The 20,336-nt window shown below is 41.7% G+C and overlaps 1 protein-coding gene across 11 annotated transcripts in view; it reads left to right on the top strand.

Annotated features, from left to right (window-relative positions):
• The window catches only part of NFIA (nuclear factor I A), a gene marked incomplete at its 3' end in the record, with an annotated part of 247,376 nt that overhangs the window by 123,440 nt on the left and 103,600 nt on the right, over positions 1-20,336 (top strand). For 10 of the 11 annotated variants that reach the window (XM_079313985.1, XM_079313984.1, XM_079313983.1 and 7 more), the window contains exon 3: positions 11,064-11,129. The exons of the other annotated variant lie outside the window; for it this stretch is intronic. In XM_079313985.1, the coding sequence (XP_079170111.1) occupies positions 11,064-11,129 (66 nt within the window). The remainder of the gene's footprint in view (positions 1-11,063; positions 11,130-20,336) is intronic. 11 annotated transcript variants of the gene reach the window in all.

Below are 20,336 nucleotides of genomic sequence, written 5' to 3'. Positions count from 1 at the left end.
TTAGTAAAGTTTCTTCAATATGCCAGAAAGCAGATGGTGGCAATGGAATAGCGTTTTCTTTTGCCAGCTTTTCTATATGCTTTCTAAACCTGCAAGAGCTTTTGCTATTCAGTATTCAAATTTCTGACACTCTATGATCTTTTTCATCTTAAAACAGAAATAGAAACTGAAACTTAAAAATGTAATCAAGTCAAGCTGTCTGTTCATCGGATCATAACCATGGCTTTAAAAGTTTGATTAAAATTTCGTCTACGCAGTGTAGTTACGGGTTTGGAGAGCTCTGGACTTTTCTGGTTTTAAATTCCTTCCTCAAAATTTAGATTTGCAGCACCGGCACCGAGTGAAAATGGATTTTTGGTTGCGTTTGCAGAGTCAACACATTATGCTGAGTGTTTTTTTCAGGGGGCCAACTATATATCCACCCAGTTCTTTCCTATATTTATAATGATCCAGTGTCCTTTGAGGTGTAGATATAATCCTTTTCCTCCATGATTTATGGTGGTTGTACCTCCGATTTTGCTGCAACTCGTGCCGAGCCTGCAGGATGTTGCTTCACTCCAAGTTTTAACTTTCTCTTCCACTTGCATGGCTTACAAACACAGCAGAAACACAGACCAAGTAGGCTGCCTACCAAAAGGCTGCTTTTTTTTTCTGCCCGAGTCTGTGGTGTTGATGCCAACATGATACTGATGCAACAAAACACGTCCCGATTTTTATGGTAATTCTCAGTTCTTCTTCACAGTCTACAATATTGTGAGAGTAGAAACAGATCCACAGAGCAACAATCAGTGGCAATTCTTTGTGGGCAAAACCCTCTGACTTTACACTCGGAGAAAGGCTTCAGGCTGATGGCAATATTTCTGCAATTATTTTGGGGAAAGAAAAGGTTAAAGGAAGGGAGAAAGGGAACTATCAAGCAGCTTTTCCTGCTGTACAATTTTATATATCTATGTATTTTTGCCAGCAGTTTAATTTTGTATATAGCTTAAGAAAACCTGAAATGGAAATTTTTCACATGCCACGTTGAACTCCTTGCAGTGCACAGAACAAGGAAAAGACATCTGCCAGAAAAAAAAAAAAAAAAAAAAAAAAAAAAAAAAAAAAAAAAAAAAAAAAAAATTTGGCCACTACAACCAAATATGTACTTAAGAAGGACTGAAATGGGAGCCAAGAGGAAAAGTGTCAGGTACATCAAAATAAAAGAGTTGTGAAAACGGGACTGCAAGTGTAGATCCACAGTAAAAAAAGAGTACCTAAACTTTGCTTAGACTGCCTTATCTGTACCTTGATATTAATCTGCTATTGACAGAATCTCCATGGAATATTGGTTCATCTTTTGTTTATTTCTTAAATAGTCACACACATTTTTATTGCCAACATCGTTTTTCCCTGTATGAACTAGAATAATCCTGAATAGGGAAAATGGGCCCATTCTTTGAGATATTAGTTCTTTTTAAGTATTCTTCACTGTGTTGGATGTTCTGATTCCTAGCTGAGTTTTTGGGGGATCACAGAAAAATTTTACACTTTTCCTTTTGAGGAAGGAGAAGTGGGAGAGATTGATAACACAGGAGGAGGCTGGGGCTCCAGATTGTTGGTGTGGTGGAGGTTTTTCTTTGTTTTTGCTGGCTGATTATACCTCACATGAGGCTGTGGAGAAACCTTAGGAACAGGCACAGACTGAAATGCAGGAGCACTGTGATGGTCTCACAAACAGTGTGGTGTTGGAGCAGCCAGCTCTAAAAAGCAGTTTGTGAAGCGTGTGCTCCTTGTCAAGGGCTTCTTTGTCTTTTCAATGGAGGGCAGTTTTGGAAAAAAAAAAAGAAAATCTAGAGATCCTCCTTGGGCATGACCTTGGCCGGAGGAGAGGCGCCAGCTCCTGCTTGGGATAAAGGATGAGGATGGCACCAATGCCAATGGCCTGGGAATGGGCAGCTCCCCGCCTCAGGTCCCATAAGGATGAGTTTGTCACAATAAATAAATAACAAGGGGATGGTGGGGGATAGAGATTAATTGGGTGGCTGTACGGCCGCCAATGGAGCCTCACCATATGGTGGACATAATCCTGCTTTGCTGATGTTGGTTTTCTCACCAGGGTAAAAATGCACAAAGGCAGAACCTGGGGTCTTTGACCAAAGCTACCAGATCTGCTCATCACACAGGCTCATCTCCACTTGCCTTTGTACATGAAGTCAGGCATTGCTATTTAGTCATCCTGAATACTACTGTTGTTATTGTTGTATTCCGGAGAGAAATGATTCTTGTTTTTCAAAATACCTAATGAGAAAAAGAAAGGCGAGTGAAACAGAAGCTGGGGGTGACTGGAAATATCCCCTTCTAGGTGACTTTGGATGCACTGTACCAAGTAATTTTCTACATAATGTAGTTGAAGGCTTCCTAAGTAGGCACTGCCATTGCCATTGTAATGGCTGCATTGGTGGGAGGGAGGCTTTATTATCCAGAGCTGGAGAGCCCAGCCCTGTGCTTTTTACTCCTTTTAGTAACTGTGCCTCTCAAGGTAAATCACTTAACCTCTATGTGCCTCCTTCATCCCTGCATAAAGTGGGCATAGTTATGCTCACCTTTCCCACAGAGGTGTTGTAAAGCTTAGTTTAATGTTAATAAGCTGTTTTAATTTTCAGGATAAAAGGATGTTCTATAAATATACATTAGAAGTAATAATAGTTTTAATGTACGCCATTATTTTATAGCAGTGCTTTTCTAGTTTTAGAATTTTTTTAGTGGTTTGAAATTATTACAGGATCGGTTTTTGTTAATTAAAGATTGACATTCGGGCAAAATTTGTTGAATTGTTCTATAAATCCAGATCCATGTGCACTGAGCATGCCCAGAGCTGTGCTCACCTGCACTTTGGGATCATCAGGACGGCCCTTTGGCTTTTAGAACAACTCTTTGATGCATGTGCTGAGAAGTTTGATGGTTTCTAAATAGAATGGTTCAAATAATTCAAAGCACTTGAGATTCGTATAGTGTGAAGCAATTTAAAATTATTGTGCTGCAATTAATTTTAAATAACTGAGCACTGCATATGTCTAGAAACCCGTACAGATCCAAATGGAAGCTCTCTAAAAATTGAAATGATTCAATAAATTTAAATCACTCTGAAGAAATGGATGTAAGTACTGTAAATCATTTTGTGAGGGGGATAAGCAAATTTTCTACAAGTGAATCTGAGGGTAGAGACTCTAATTAGATTTTTTATTTTGGGGTTTATGATGAGGAAATGTAGGTTAATATATATTTCCTAGGGATATGAGGGCAGCTCTTGTTGATCCATATGGTTTCTTGTAGCTCTTACATAGGCTGCTTTTTTTTTTATTTCCCAAGATTACAGAAACTTAGCAATCCAACTTTGCACATATTTTTTTTCCATTACAAATATCTTTCCCTCCAAATCCGTATAAAAAGACATGAGAAAAAATATTGGTCCACAGCTAGAAATGCCAAGTGTATTTTTAAATGCAGCTAAAAAAAAAAAATCCTGCAGAATTAAAGCCCTGTGCAGCCTGGAAGCTCACATTTTGTGGAGCTGGGCTGCTCAATCAATATGAATTTTTATATGCCTCCATCACTGATTCAGGTACAACCTGTATCTGCAGGTACCAAAGTGGATTATTGCCTGATAGCTGTTCGTTAGCTGAGAGCATGTTCTCTCTCCTTTCCTTACAGATGTATTAGAAAGATGCTATCTCGTTGTAGGGAGGCTGCTAAAAATATTGATGCGAGACCTATTGGAAAGTAATGTCATTTCCATTGGCTCCAGCTCAGCGCCAGGAAAATCCGTGTGTGGCTGAGCTCTGCTCCCAGCTCTAGCTTGTGGTTCTTCCCGAGTTCCAGGGCCAGAAATGAGAAATTAGTGTGCTGCTCTGCTGACCCTTCTGTTTCACAGTGTCCCCAGCAGCCACAGGAAAAATGGGAGAGCGTGGTTCCTCCTCAAAGCACCCGGCTCTACTCTTGGCATGAGTGCTTCATGCAGAGACGTGGCCACCTCTTGGCAGAGGGCTCCCGAGGGTCTGGCCATGGTGTCGAGGTGTCCCATGTCCTCAGGGTGGGACAGAGCCCTTGGAGGAGAGAGAGCCACTCTGCCAGGCTACTCCTGGTCATCAAAATTATTTCTGGGTTTGCTCCGTGGTTGGTGGGTTCTTCCTGGCTGGAGGAGACATGGAAAGCAAGAGGGGCCCCTCAGCAGGGTCTTCCTTAAGGCCTTACCTTACTTTTAGACAGTTGTCATTATCTTTGTCTAAAGGTCATGGCTAAATTGAATAAAAGGAAAGCTGTGTGTTCCTGTCGATGCACAATGGCAGTATTGACTTTCGTAATCCAGTTTGCTGAGGGGTGAGAGAATTAAATTAGATATCTAAGCACAGAAATTGAGAGCCTTTGAAAACAAAGATAAGGAGACAGCCTGTATTTTCCTTTTCCTGGGAGCTCTGGGCTCAAGATTTTGCAGGTGTGTCATCTGATCCATGGCTTGCATCGATCAAAACTGTGCCAATGCATATTTAATTAGCAAGGGGACCCTGGATGCATTATGGCCATCATCCCTATATTGAATGGACTGTCAGACTTTCTGAATGCCTCCCCACCCCCCCGCTTCGTTGTTTGGGGAGCTTCTGCATTTTGTCTGAGCAGCTAAAAGTTTCTTTGTTTTTAGCTGGTGATGCATACAGCACCACTGAGGAGAATACAAACAAGTAAAGTCCTAAAGTGTTTATTTTGTCTAGGAAAAAGGGCTGAACCAATTTGAATCCTTTGGGTAACGGATTTTTGTATCTCTTGGAATTAAAAAAACAGTCGCACGATGTTTACTTTAAGAATATTTTATTATAACAAATAAAATCTGTGCTGTGGGATTTCTTAAGGAAGCCTTTGATGACAATTTGAATTAAGTCAAAATTAACGTTTGCTACTGCAAAGGAATAAATAGAAAATGTTCCAGAAATGAATCAGTAAGCAGGAATCAAAGGCTGTAAACTGTTTTAAAAACAAACATTTAGAAGTGAATCAAATACTTGTTTGTAATATCAAGGAACAAATATGGGAATACACAGATTCCCCACATTCTAGGCTATCACACGATAGCAGTAAATCATTTATGGGCTTGTGAGAACAAAGAAAGTTGATTTAAAATGAAACCATTTTGATACAGCTTTAGGGTCTCGCAGCCTCTCAGGGAAGTTTCTCTTTCCCATTTCCAGCGAGGAGGGAAATAACGGGGAGTTTCTGCAGCCAAAAAAAAAAAGTTAGGCAGGGAGTTGTGGAGATCTTTGTTTGCGTCCACCTTGGTACAAAGGCGGCCCAGCAGACAGAGTGTTGCCTGATAAACAGATGTAATACACAAAGTCTGCTTACAATACCGAGCAACAGACTGTGGGCACATGTTTTGGGCTCATTCAAACTCATCAGCATAGTCTAGCTGGCTGTTTTGTTGCTAGTCTGCTTACGGGGTAGCTTAGGAGCGTCTTACTGGTGAAGTAACAAGGAGGGTTTTTTTGCCACAAAAGTTTTGTGGCAGGGGCTGATGGGAAAATCATTTGCATACATCTTGTTACAAAGGCTGACTACTTCCTGGCTTAGACAAAGTGTTGCCTGATAAACAGACTTAACACACAAATGTCTGTCTGGAATAAACAACAGCAAGCTTTGATTTACATTTCCATTATCGAAGATAATCTCTTTCCCAGTGTACAGGAATTAAGAGTCCTCGCCTTATTAAAAAAAAAAAAAAAATACAAAAACTAAAAAAAAAACCAGGCTGGCACCTCAGGGATTTTACCAGTGCAAAACCTTGCTGGGGAGCTGTGGGGATGGGGTGTACAGTGCAGGGGTATGGAATAAAACTGGGAATCTGGTGCAGGCATGTACAAGTGTGATGGTGAGGTGGATGATAATGAAGTACTTTGAACTCCCTATAAAAGTTGACTTGAAAGCAATGGCTAGAGTAAAATGGAGAGCCAGGCCTTCCTTTAAAGAAATCCTAGTAGCCACCAAAATTGCTGTAAATAATAATTGTAGCATATATGGAGTGACCCCTATGTGTTTATATTATAACGTATAACGAAGGGAAAGTGAGTGTAAAAAAGCCCCAGTCTTGGTGCTGGTTTCTGTTTGTAAATCCTGTAAGCTCACCACATAAGACTGTATATAAAAGAGCATGATTTTGATTTTGATTTTTTTTTTTTAATGTATATAAATCTTTAGTAGAATCCATGCCCAAAATTATAGATGAAAAATTTATTGCACGAACACAACCCAGCCATATAAATTTTTTATTACAAATAGGGCTCTGAAACTTGAATAAAATATGTCAGTTTATTATACAGTATTCCCCCCACCCCCAAAGCATGATATGAATGGAAAATTTAACTTGTACACTTCTGTGGTGCTTCTGAGGTGCTGGGCTGGTGGTGGAGGAGAGGAACCTGCTGTATTTCACTGCAGAGCAGGCTCAGCATGGGCAGTGGCAGTGCTGCCTTGCTCATCTGGCATCTCTGGTCATTTTTTTCCTGCACTAGGCGGGGATCACCTTTACTGTTTCCAGGATAGATGTGTCTGCACCTGTGGTAGCTCGCAGGCTGCTCAGAAGCTCAGGTTCTGCTGGGGAGCTGCTCTGCAGAGGTAAAAAATGATCTTGGCACCCATTCACTGGGTTTGTGCAAACCAGCAGATATAAAATAAAGAGGGTCACTGCCACCCCCAGCGAATTCCTGGCTGGATTCAGCCTGCCCTAAAAACACGGTGTGTTTTTGGGAATGCTCCACAAAGTGTCCCGTCCCTCCCCGGTCAGGCAGCCATGGAGTGGCTTAGCACTGGGAAGTGCCATGGCACTCAAAAGAGGCTTTTTTGGTGGAGGAGTGCAGCAACACTTCACCGTCTGTGTCACGGTCTGCAAAAAAGAACAACATTGTCAGTGTGTTGACATTGGTCCTGTCCACGGGCCAGACTTTCCTGGGAAGGTTTTATTCTTTCCAAACAATGGAGAGCTCCCTTCCAGTGCCGCCAGCCCCGCTTCATGCAGCCGCCGCGCAGCCCAGCTGGAGCTGCGCTCCTGCTGCAGCTGAAAAGGAAAGCTGCAGCCTGGAAAGTCCAGAGCTTCCATCCTGGAGCTGGAGCACCCTCCCTGCACAGGGTTTGGGATCAGGCAGATCTGGGGCTCGGTCGTGCTGGGGTAGCATATGCTTAAGGAACAGATCCAAAGAGGAACAGAGAATAGAGATGTGATAGGAAATGCTACTTTGAAAAGCTAGCCTGTTTTGTTGTTGGGTTTTTTTTTTTCCTTTATCCCTTAATCATAATTGATTCTTGCAAGTAGAGAGTAAAATAGTTTCAATATGTTTTTTTGATCCTGTTTGCCATGGTTGTGGTTGATACCAGATCCCCTTGAGCTTCTCTTGACCAGTAACCTTGAGCCCAGTGCACAGACTCACTCAAACCCCAGCTAGCTCAGGGTTAAAAATTCCAACAACTTTTCTCTAACTAAAAAAGCCCCCAAATAAAACCCATTGTGCTATTCAAGGTTAAGCTTCCTTAAACATAAAACTAGATTCCTTGGTGATTTTTTTTTTTTTTTAATCAGCAGTCTTAATAGTGGTTCCTCACTATAATATTTCCAACTCCATCTGAAATCATTTAAATCCTCCCCTTAATAACATGCACTTTATTGTAATATACAGATTCTTTGGCTTCCTACCAGCCTTAGCTTAAGGCACCAATGAAACTGGTTGCCGCAGGGGGCCGTGGATTCAAGAGGGGCTCGCATCTACTGTATATTTTGTTTTGTATGTTTTCCAATGGCTCTAATTATTGCAGGTGGTAGAATTTAACTGGCAGTGTTGCTGCTAAAGAAAATAGGCATAAAGTGTATACTGCTTTGCAGAGTGGCTATCAAATATATAGAAAAGAGAAAATCAAATGAATTGTTAAACTGGTCTATAGTAAGTGATTTTATTGATTTAATGCAAATGCTTATGAAAACGATCTTCCATTTATATCAATTATGTATGGGCAAAAATTAATTTATTCCTCTGGTCACCTGTTTGGCTAACTGACTCAGCAGGACAGACATTCCCCCTCCTGGCGTAGCCGAGCCCGCAAAACACTAAGCGTTCAGAAAACTGGAATTTGAAAGTTTCCATGTGCAAAACAACAAAAAAGCCCCGACAGGAGTTAGTGCCAACTGCTGAAAAAGCAGAGAGCGAGCGGTGGAGGCTGAGCAAGACTCCCTCGTCCTAGGCAAGACTGTAAAACACAACGGCTCTGATTTTGCCAATCCCTTAACCATGTGGCGGCACATTTATATGTGCCGGATCATCTGCGGCATCTGAATAAAATCAGGGAAGCAAAATTCTGCATATAAACATTTTGGCTAAGTGCCTCAACTCAGTCTTCTTATCTGGGGTTTCCACAAGATGCCACCTTGCATAACAATGCTGAGCGCACGCTTGCCCAGTCCATGTTTTCGGTAGCCTCCCATGATCCCCACCGCAGGATTGAGTGGCTTTAATTCTACCTCGTCCTGTGTTTTACTGCCCTGTGCCTCTCCATGAAGAATAGTGCTTAAAGCTGTGTTGTCTTTTCCTGGGAAATTAATATTTAATTTCAGCAGAAGGGGCGGGTTTGCAGGGAAGCAGAATTAGGATAAAGCGCGGTCGCCGGAGCCGAGGCGATAAGAGGAGAAAGTTAAAGATTCAGCATGAGAACAAACGTCCTAGGGCCAGTGGAGCCCCTCTTGTGCCACCAGCCTTGGTGTTGGAAAAGCAGCACTCGAGGCAGACAAAAGTACTTTGTTTGTTTCTCCCAAGGCAGGAGCAGCAGTGTGTGCTGCCCACCGGCTGCAGGGCTGCGCTGGAGCCAAGGTGCCAGCGCCAAGCCCGGCTCCCTGCAGCCCTCCCTGGGCCCTTCCAAATTTTGGGGAAGGGAAACATGCTCCCATTCCCACATTTCAGCAGGAACCCCTCCTAAAGCTATAAATTTTTTTGTGGAATTCCGAGCCTACTTGAAACGTAAAGCCCAAACTCTGATTGAGCCATGGCTGGCTGGAGGGAAAGAAAAACCTCAAAAATAAGCAAAAGGTTAATGCCCACCCTGTAAAATGAAATCCGTTGAATGTTGACTTTGAATGCTAAATAAATATTTTACATTCCTAATATTTTACCTTTGTTCCTACCTTTGGGGTGTCAGGAACACGAAACTTCTTGCCAAAATCCAGAATACAACAGCTCTGTGCGTGTTACCCCCATAGTGTATCTGCTGGCATTGATTTCAGCATCAGGGAGAGATAATTCAGAAGATCAATATTTAAAACAAAATTGCAGAAGTGAGGATATTTTTTTTTTCTCCCTGAGCTTCATTGGCAAAATTATTAAAAATAATAAATACAAAAGACATTAAATGGGTTCTGGGATGCAGTGGGTATATATCACTTTATAGGGGAATTTAATTGATTTTAAATGGAAGGATCATGACTGAAGCTTTCTTTACTAAATATTCTGTATGTTTGTATTTTGAAATTTATCAAGTTTGGTTTTGTGAGTGCTTTTTTTTTTAACTTTTAGTTTTTAATTTATACAAGACTGTCCTCTAAGCTTCTGAATGATACCTAAAGCAGACAGTCAGCAGGTAAAAAAAAAAAAAAAAAAAAAGAAATTTGAATATTTAAAATAGGCATTTTCTTTATAGTGCTCTGTGGTAATTAAAATCTTCATTTGCTTAAAAGCAAGGAACCTTTTTAAAGCAATAAATTAGCATTGCTTGACCCAAGGTCACTAGTAGTACTGCTTCTTCCAGCACTATTAATACCTCAAAGAAAAAGAAGGGGTGGTGTTATGACTCTGTTGCAATAGAAGTAAGATTTTCAATTTAATCACAGTTAAGTGTCGTGACCTTTTGATCTTGCATTGACTTCTCACTGAAATGTGGTCAAATTTCAGACAGCTAATTCCAAACTCTGCAAAGTCAAGGTGAAGTCAGAAAATGGGTTTGCCACGATGAGGGGTGGTGTCGAGGCATTAGCAAGTGGTTTCATTGCCTAAGTTTTGTTTCACAGCAAAAACTTTTTCTACAGGATCAATAAATTACAGAACAATTTCGGGGGAAAGGAAAAAAATATGCATTGATTGCAAAAACCAGTAATTTGAGGGATTTCTTAAAAAATGTTTTTTCCACAGGTAAAGGGACTTTTTTTTTCCCAGATCATAGTGACAGAAATAATTAAGAAGGAAAATACTATTTGACTAAAGCTTCTACTAAGAATAATTTTTGGACCAAAGAGCGATCATCTTCACATAAAGTAGAGTTAATAATGTGTAAAAAATGCAAAACACTCCTATTTACACATACGCTTTTATAGGTCATTTTATTATTTTAGGCAGATAAATTGGAGAGTGTTAGCTGGGAGTTTGTGGGATTATTTACACAAGTTCTAAAGCAGGTCATCCAGTATCTGGTCTCACTTACCCCACTGCAAATCACCACCAGCACTGTGCATTTTAGAGATCTTGTGGTGCTGTAACCACTGTGAAAGTACTCCAAAAAATCAGCTCTTCCCTCAGTTCTGCAGATTTTGTTCCATAAATGTGTAGCCAACAATCTCCACGACTATGTAGGGTTGCTAAGTTACCTTTCTAAGCCTGCTTGGAGATGTGTTTTGAGACTTTACTATGTGTTGGAGTAAGGCTCTGGTTTGTATACAACATAGAGGCTGCATTATAAAAAACATGTAGGAGAGTCATTTAAATATGCCTTCTTTAAAAAGAAGGATTCTCAAAGCTTAATTTATGCCAACACACACCCCGAGCACTCTGTGTAGTGCCATAAACAAGATTCCCTTTTTTAAATTTTTTTTCTTTTTTTTTTTATTTTTATTTTTTTATTTTTTTCTCTAGCAAACATATTACCTAGGCACGGGACTTTTGCATTATCATGTCCTAGTGCAACACTCCTGTCCTCAGTTTGTACTCTCAGCCTTTTGAGGAAGTCTGGCGCCTCTGATCTATTTTCCACAGCAGACCCTGTAATTTTTGGCTGTATTTTATGTTTTTCAGATTCAAGTCAATCTGAAAGTCCCAGCCAGCCAAGTGAAGCTGATATTAAGGACCAGCCAGAAAATGGTAAGTTCTTACCTGCTGCTCCTGCTTTGGGATATTAAAACAGCCCATATTTATAAAGATTTTTTTTTTCCCCCATGTCTAATATAAAAAAGTGACTCAGAATAATTGACATGGGATGGCTACAAATAGGTTGTGCACTCTCCTCATAGATTGAATGCTACTGTGCCACTAATCTAAGGTAGCATTTCTTTATCCAGTCCTGGAGATTTTTTTTTTCCCCTTTAAAATTAATTTTAATTAGGGAGATGCCATTAAAGAGCCTGTTGTATGCAACCCTTATCCTTATTCCTCCATAGCAAAGGCTTTCAGTCCTTGGGCCTTGAGTCAGGACCTTCAGGAGTTTAGATACAACAGGAAAACAGGTCAGGGAGGTTCAGCTGCAGCTCCTTGGTGCTTCTCTCCATGTTCTCAAGTGGCAGTGGCTGCAGTGGAAGCAGCAGAAGGACTGGGATTTTTGGGAAAACTCCTATTCTCTGGACCAGGACAGATTCAAAGTAGAAGCAATGGCTTCTACTGAACCAATGGCTTGCTTTGTAAAGCAGCCCAGAAAAAAAAAATAAATCCTTCAATAAGAGTGGATTTCTGTGGGGACTGTGTGTGAGAAGATGACTATGTGTGTAATGGAACAGCTTCCCTTCCTTCTTGTGTTTACCTAAGGTAGACCTCAACAATTTTTGTTGGCCCATTGGCAACTGAGTTTTGTTTTACTACTTATATTTAGGACTTAGAATAAGGGATGATTATGAGTAGTAGTTTTTCTTGACTTCTTTTATCTATAACCATACCAAACTCTAATCTTTTCTTTATAAGACCTAAATGTAGATTGTGTTATTCACTGTACTTGGGGTTTACTCTGCATACACAGAAAATAATTTGTGTGAGGGGGTTTATGGCTCTGAAGCCCTTCACCATTTCTGGGATGTGTAAATCCATGTAGAAATACTATATCTGTAGTAATACCTGTGTGATTTCCCTTTCAAAGAGCAACTATCTGCTTTGCCTCAAACCCTACAGTTGTGTGTGTTCAGTGGGTGTTTTGGGGGCTTCATTTGGGGGCTGCATTCACATCTGGACTGCTTTGGGGTTAGGGTTAAACAGGGGATAATATTAAGGGAAGAAGAAGAGGTTTAGGTACATAAAAACTTGGAAACTACCAGCATGAATCATAGGACATGGAACATAGGGCTCATTGGGCTGGCAAGATTTTGGCTATTTGAGCTCCTGTATTTTCCTCCCATTAGATATGAAAGGTTTCATATTTTGATAGATTTTGTGCTGTTCATCTCTAAACATACCATCTTAAAACATTGCTGTTGTTTCTGAAAGACAGAGCCTAATTTCCCTTATCAATCCTGTTCACAGAAATTCTAATTTCTAGCCAAAGGATTGCAAGGTTAAGAGAAGAACTGACTAAACTGTGATTTTTGTTCTGCCAATTCTGCTATTTTTTTTTTATGGGGAATATGTTGCCTGTGTTTATTAAATCATATTTTAATTTAGAATGTATTAGGCACCAAGCATGTTATTATTTCATGTTTAGATAATATTCTTTCTCAGCTATTAAAGCCCAGTTCATCTTACCCTGCAGTTTCTTAGTCTTTAACAAAGCTTGCTACTCAACAACTGCCCCGAAAAGCAGCAATCTCAGTGTTTAATAATGTAGAATCTGTAAGAGCCTAGTGAAATGAAATATCTCCGATTTGGAGCCTGAGTCTTCTTTGTAAAACAATCTCTTTGTGAATTCTTGGAACTTTGCTGGTGACCTGCAAAAGGTACTTTTTTTTTTTTTTTTTTTTTTTTTTTTTTTTTTTTTTTTTTTTTTTTGATTAATAAACAGGAAAAGGATTTTTCTCTTTTTTTTCTCAGTTTTACTAAAGGGTATTTTTTTTTCCCCACCACAGCAGCAGCCTCCTGAGTGGCTCTGCACCTTCTGCAGGGCTGAGCTCATTCCCAGCACACACAGCCCCAGCTCTGGGGTACCCAGGGCAGATCAACACAGAATCTGCAGCTCTTATCTGCTGGATGTGAGGATGAAAGCAAAACTGCAGCCTTTAGAAAATGAAAAACTGCACGCACAGAAACGGACACAATAAATCATATTAACTGCCTTGTTCTACACTTGCTGCAGTCCCACTTCCACAGGGCCTGATCCAAATCCCTCCAGAGTCAATGGGAGGCTCGTAATTGATTTTACTGAGAGTGGGAATGAGCCCACACAGAGAGGAATGTTTTTTATTATTATTTTTTTTAATCGAAGGAAAAACAGAATCGTGAATAATCTCATTCCCACTGATGGCAGCAGTGGAGTGACCAGATTGAGGGCAGATTTGGAAGCATTTTTGCACGTGTTTCTGGAAGGCACAAAGAACTGTGTTGATTCAGTGCTGCCTTTTCCATGCATGCATTCCTTCATTTTAAAAAAATAAATCTTTAAAAGCCTTGTGAGGGTTATACAGCCTCTCTACTTGCCTGTTAATATCCTTTCTGTTCCACTCCATAAATTCTAGAGCTATTTATTATACACATATATTTTGCATACCTTGAGTAATGTAGGTTCAGAAGGGTCAACTATATGGCCCTGAAAAAGAAGGTCTCCTACTACAGATTTTAATTTATCATTCTAAATTGTATGTGTTGTTTTGCAAAGCCTGTATGTCTAACCTTCATTGAAGTGAAGTTCATGGGGAAAAAAAAAGCTTTTCTCTTTTAGAGTCACTCCTGGTTTTTTTTCCAGTGGGCTTTGCTGGTTCATTTTCTGGAGCAGGATCATCACAGGCAGGGATGATGGTGACATCTTCTGCTCTCAGTGGTGGCTTCAACACCAGCCCTGGCTTTTCCCTCAGCCTTCATTAAGCCAGAATAGTTTCCACGCAATCATCCAGTCACCACTGCAAATATTTAACAGAAATATTAAGCATTTAATTATTTCTAAAGGGAGAGATGCAGCATGTTGGCCATGAAAAGCAAACATGCAGGAGGGACAGGGATCATTGGTGCATGGATGGATGGCCCAAGGTCCAGATGTTTTGTGCTGGAGCTGGGGGTAAAACCAACACAGGGTGTGCACAGTGTTGCTCTGTCACCATGGCTAACAGCTTTTTGGGGAGAGGCAGAAAATCCAGAATTCCTCTTGTTTGTTATATGGATGTGGAAATTTGCAGGAGGGATAATGGAAGAGGCCAGCAACTTCATCTGAAAGGCAGGAACATTTTTTGATGCCCTGATATTTTGCTCAAACGAGGGATATTTTTCTGACCAGCTGGGTGGAACACCCATGTGGAAAATTCCCCACTTTTGTAGTTGCCTAATGGTATGTAAAAGCTTCATTTCAGTTGGCACTGCAAAGTGATTTTGTAATTCACTCTATTAAAAAAAAAAATTATTGATTTAAAAAACTTGTTAAATGCACTGGTTTGGTGTTGTGTTTTATAAACAAACTAGTTTTCAGTGAAGTGAGGATGACAAAATGGGTAGTCTGATGTAGTGAAGTGACTGCATGCCTGGGGATCAGCAACAACTGAATTCCCAGCTCAGCACTGCTGTGGACACTCTCTCAGGCTTTTATTCTCACTTTCAGTCGTGGAAACAGCTACCAGATAGATTTTCTTTTTGTAAGTAGGATTATTTTAAACTTTTGTAGGGAAACCTTTTGGTCTTTCTGCCTCCAAAGTGGGGATATTTGTGATTGTGGCTTTCAGAGAATATTAAAAGTCAGATCCTGCTCTGCTCCATCAGGAGCTGAACTCTGAGAGAGGCAGGGAGGACGTGGCTAATAACTGGTACAGATTCTGCTGCTGTCAGTAACTGCCTGTCAGGCAGTGCTGGTGTTTGATGTGGTGGCACTGGTGAGTTAATAAGTGCAGTGTAAAGGTGCACACGAGGTGTGCTGTGCAGAGCAGCAGAATGTTGTGTCATTTGTGTCATTTCTGGCAGGCTGCTCGTGCCTCTCGAGTGGGGGCACTGGGATTTGGTGGCTCAGAGTTGGTAGCACAGCACTCTGATTGTTGATGAGCAAATTCTTTTTGAAGAAGTTGGTAAATTCTCCCATTTCAAGTGAGCAGGGCAGCATTCATTATTGCAGCTGATTAAAAACGTGTGCCAAATTCATTGCTCAGACAATTTCTGATGAGGGAGAGGCATTTTTCTAAAAAAATAATAATGTGCAATGCCCAAACCAAATGCTTTTTAACTTTAATGCAGTCTCACTGCTTTGAGCTGCAAGTACCTTAACAGCACTGCAGGAAATGAAAGGCACATTGTTCACTGAAACATTAAAAAAAAAAAAAAAGAAAAAGAAAAAAGGAAAACAATGATGCACCGTAACTCGCAGAACTCGTTTTTCAGCCCTGCAGTAATTACACTGGACTTGTAAATATCATTTGTGAATTCTTTTGCTTAAGTAGGGTTGGACTTGAGCGTTAAACCCTAAAAAAAAGTTTTAAGTATATGCTTTCTTTTCCATGCCTAAAAACAGAAAGGAAGAATTTCTGGTCCTTGAGCTGTGGGGGAAAGAGAAAGACAAGGTGGGAACAAATGCAAAGAGAAGTTTCTTCTTCTCTAGGCAAAGCTGGTCACAGAAGACATGATTTAGCTTTGGCTGAAAGGGAGGAGGAGATTATGTGTGGGAAGACCCCTCTGCCTAAACTCACAGGCTGCAGAGTCCAGTCCCTCTCTGAATGCTTTCCTTCTGGTCCCAAATTTGCCATTTGGGACAGCTTTGGCCAGTGGCAGCAGTGCCTGCCTGGCCCAAGGCTTGGGCACTCAGTTCACCCTTCAAAGCCTCATCCCAAGCAGAGAATGAGGAGCTGCTCTTTGTGGTTGTCCCCATCACTCAGCCAACAGTGCACAGGTTAAATGGTGGCTGAGTGACATCCAGTCCCTTCCACAACCAAATTTTGCACAAGGGGAAATGTTCTGCTTCCCATGTTCTGCTCAGGCCATGGCTGACTCACATCTCCAGTGCTTCAGGTGGAGTCCAGCTGCCCCACAGGCTCTCAGAGCTGTGGCAGAGCTCAGTGCCAGCTCACCAAGGATGTTCTGGACTTGTCTGGAGGCTCCTCTGCCCTTGGATGAGCCCCTCAGCTCCCACCTGAGGAGTGCAAGGACACAAGCAGTGCTCTGAACACTCAGTGCTGGAACTGGTGCTGTTAGAAAATACCTGGTCTCAGATGACTAACATTCCTGAAACATCTCATTTTCAGGAGATAACTGAGCCTGGCAGAGAAAGTTTTCTACCAGTTGCAGCTGCAAAGGCAGTAATACAGCAACGGCAGCTTTTATTAATGTTCTTGTTCATGGGATTATTTGCATCAGAATCTTATAAATGCAAGAAGACTCTCCTCTCTTGTTTACAGAGCCACGCTGAGGAGTTATCACAGCCTGAGGGACTAATCTAAAATTAACTTTCTTCAGAAAAAGCTTTAAAAAAAAAAAAAGCCCTTAGCATTTCCAATAAGGAATCTCATCGCTGGCGCTGAAGTCAGAGCTCCTGGTGATGTCAGCTTGTTTGCACCTTTGTAACTTGCCAGGACCAAATTCTGAACAGATTTGCACCCTTACGGATCACGTTGTCTGCTGACAGGGAACAGCAGTGGGGAAATTTGTCCAGGCTTGGAATCTGTGGCCGAGTCAGGGAGTACTGGTGGGGTTGGTCTGCTCTGGCTTCCCTGGGACTGGGCAGGACAGGCTGTTGACTCCAACAGGACCCATCAGCCAAGAAAGGTCTGATGAGGTCCAACCTGTGTTTCATCACCCCCTGAGAGTGCCTGTAGGCAGCTCTGAGAGCCAGCGTTTCCCAAGGAAACAAAAGCAGATATGTCTGGTTATAAATTTAGCTTATGTGTGATGTAGTCTTGCATTTCTTTCATCTTATTTCATTGCATTACATTTCCAAAAAAGAACTAGAACTACAGCATTTCAATCATAATAATCTAGAATTGAAACTTTGCAGCATCCAGGTGTATTTCCCATCCAGATTCATGACTGTCATGAAGAATCATCTGAATAATTAGGAAAGAAAACACCTTTTTTCCCTATACTACCATATCCTCTTTTTAGTCCAGACTGTGAGGCACAGTTACACCATTTCCAGGATTTAGTGGGTCGTGTGGTAGGCTCAGGATTTAGCCTGCTTATCAGTGGCTGGCACTCTCTTGAGGGAATGCAGTGATGGAAATGGCTCTGACTGTCAGTCAGGCCAGAAACAGGGATGTCAGTGGGGTCAGCTGTGCTGGGGATGGCTGGAGACCCTTCTCATCAGTGACCTGCAGTGCTTGAGGCTTGGGGATTGACAGAGGACTTCAGTTTTCACTGCTGCTAACCATTAACCTTCACAAGCAAAGCATTCCCACAAAAAAATCATCCAAGGCGAGTATGACAGGAAATATTCAAAGCATGAAATGAATGCTTATAGCATGACAAAGCAGTGCTTGAAAGACATGAAACGTTCATTACACTTGGAGTGGCTGAGCACTGCAAAGGAGAGGAGAAATAAAAGTGTGGATCCAGTATGTATTTGTATTTCTGTGTGTGTGTGTGTGTGTGTACAGAAAAAAAGGCAATGAACCTTTCCAATGGATAAGGTGCATAAATACAGCTGTGATTATTCTAAGCTGTTTCAAAAATGTGCTTCTATTCTGTTGCTCCGTCCCATTCCTTTCCATGGATCTTTATCCAGGAGATAACAGCAAGGGCCATCTAGAGGGCAGCTGGGAAATGGGATGACCAGGAGCAGCAGCCTCTTAGGGAACTCTGGAGCTTCCCTTTGCAGGGTCAGGGATTTTCTTTGTCCCAGGGGTGCCTCAGTGTCAGGTCCCTGCTTCCTCCTCTGTGGGATGGGCATGGCACCCCTTACCCATGTCCCACGTCCCAGGGCACAGCAGCTGGAGCTGGGAGCAACCACCAGCTTTCACTACAACTGTTTTTAATGTCTGTCTTCTTGAGAGAGCTGCTGTTTAATTAGCAGCTGAGAGCTGGGCTGTTTCAGGGTAATTGTGGACCACAAGCTGGAGGATGCTTTGGAACACCACCCTGCCCACCAGGAAGCTGGGCACTTAGGGGAAGGACTTTATTTGTGGTGTGGGCATCATTTAATTTCTGTTGAGTGGAGAGGGGAGTTTATTAGTGGAGAGTGGATGCGATGCCAAGATCTGACTTGCAAAACAAAACCCCAAACCTTTCTATTTGTCTTTCTACGTAAAAAATTCCCTAATGCTCGGTAATGTAAGACGAGGGGGAAATTTTACTTGCAGGAGAATTGCCTTCCACAATAAGCGAGAGAAAAAACACAAAACGCCCACACCAGAGCAGCATGATCCAAAATGTGAACTTTTTACGCCTCCTGAACCTTCTAGGTTAGGCTTCCAACCAAGTGATCTTTTATTATCAACATGATATACCCTTGACATAATTTGGCACGGTTCAAGCTTCTTCTGCTGAACTCGTGATTTCATTTACTAGATCTGATGAAAGTTCTGTGAACCACAGTAAAATGTGATAATTAGTAGTTTAATTCTTTTAGGGTGTGCGTATTAATGGAAAAGGCTTGAACTATAAATACAGGGCCTGTGGATAAAAGCCCCCTCTGAAATCAGTCGCTTAGCTGAGGTATTCATTACTCCACATCTATTTAGGTGCTGTCTCTTGGTGGCAGTGAGTGGGAACCCTCCACTCAGAGATCACAGCAGTGAAACCCAGGCTGGCTCACTGCTGCTCTCCTGCCATCAGAAGTGCTCCCTGGCCAAAATTTTTGCCCTCTGTGGTCGAACCACTGGAAGTTAGAAATGTGTGCTGGAAGCTGTGCTCCAGATGAGCTGGGGAGGCACTGGCTCCCTTCCTGCAGAAGTCAAAAGGGGATGAAGGCTTGAGGCAGAGGCAGTGGCAGCAGTGGGTGGGTGGGTAGGTGTGTTTCTGTTTTCCAGCAAGTCCACCCAAAAGGCATCAGAGATTCCCTGTGACTACAGTCCCAGCCAGTCTGGCACTTCTTAGCAAAACACACTTTTGCTAAACACACTTATCCTTCACTGTACCTCAACTACCAGGACCTAAACTTCTGTGAGTGGCTTCAGCCAGAGCTTGGTTCATCCAGATGGGAATGTCCAAGTGTAGATAAGGGATTGCACTTTCTCACTCACACTTTTCAAAAGAAAAAGTGTTCTTTTGCTTTGACTTCCTGACCAGCACAGGAGGTGTTCTGTTGACCCCAGACCTTTCCAAATAGATCTGTGCACTATGAAAATGTGTGTCATTTTTTCACACCTTCTTCTGATTTCTGCCTGTGGCATAGTGCTTTTATGAATCTTGTGGTTTTAAAGGTACAAGCTGGTTTGCTTTCAAATGCATCCAAACCTTCATACTCATACTTGGTGTGCACACTCAGAAAAAACCTGTATGTCTGCATATATTGCAGATTCTTGGGTTAATCAGGTGCTTTCCAAGTAATCCTAATGTTGTAAATCTGGAGCTGCATACACCAGCAGGGAGCTGCATGTGAACTGCAGTGCACAGATCCTGAAAGCAGCACAGGAGACTGCTGCTGTTGTCAGGAAGGAAACTTTAGTAAGACCAGGCTCCCCAGAAAAAAATCCTCATCCATTCTATAGATAATTAAATATTATTTTTTAATTGCAGATACTACTTTTTAATTGCAGAAGTTGCTAGCTAGGAACTGCAAAGAAAGTTTAGGGCAAGTCTCATGGAGTTATGAGAATAAAATCCCCTCTGAAGCCTGGCTCTGGTGTGGCTGAAATGGAAAAGTACCAGATCCGTTTCTTGGAAAGTGAGAAGGAGATTTTTTATTTGCAATGGTCTGCAAATATTTTCCCAGGAGCAGGGTAGTGAACACAGCAGAAAGGGGCAGGAGGAAGGTGAGGCAAGTGAGCCACACTTATAAACACACTCCTTTCACTCTGCTCTTGTTATCTGGCACATGAAAGGGCGCCACAAGTTGTTTACAGCAGTTTGTGTTGTTCGTTCCTGCTCCTTTTTCTGTGCCCTATCTTCACTTGTACAACTTTTTTTCTGGGCTGTGATAGTGTCTGGGTAGATTTGGGTGGTGGGGTGGTAGGAAGGTGCCAGTTGATTAAAAGTGCTGCTTGCTATGTGCACTTCATGTCTGCTGTCTTTACATTTTTTTTGTTAACCACTGCTGCAACTGAAGAAAATGCTAAAGTTTGACAGTTGGGAGTTACTGCTGAGTATGTGCTGTAA

This window comes from Erithacus rubecula, assembly GCF_903797595.1.
Source record: "Erithacus rubecula genome assembly, chromosome: 10".
NCBI lineage: Eukaryota > Metazoa > Chordata > Aves > Passeriformes > Muscicapidae > Erithacus > Erithacus rubecula.
This window is presented reverse-complemented; position numbering and strand designations above follow the sequence as displayed.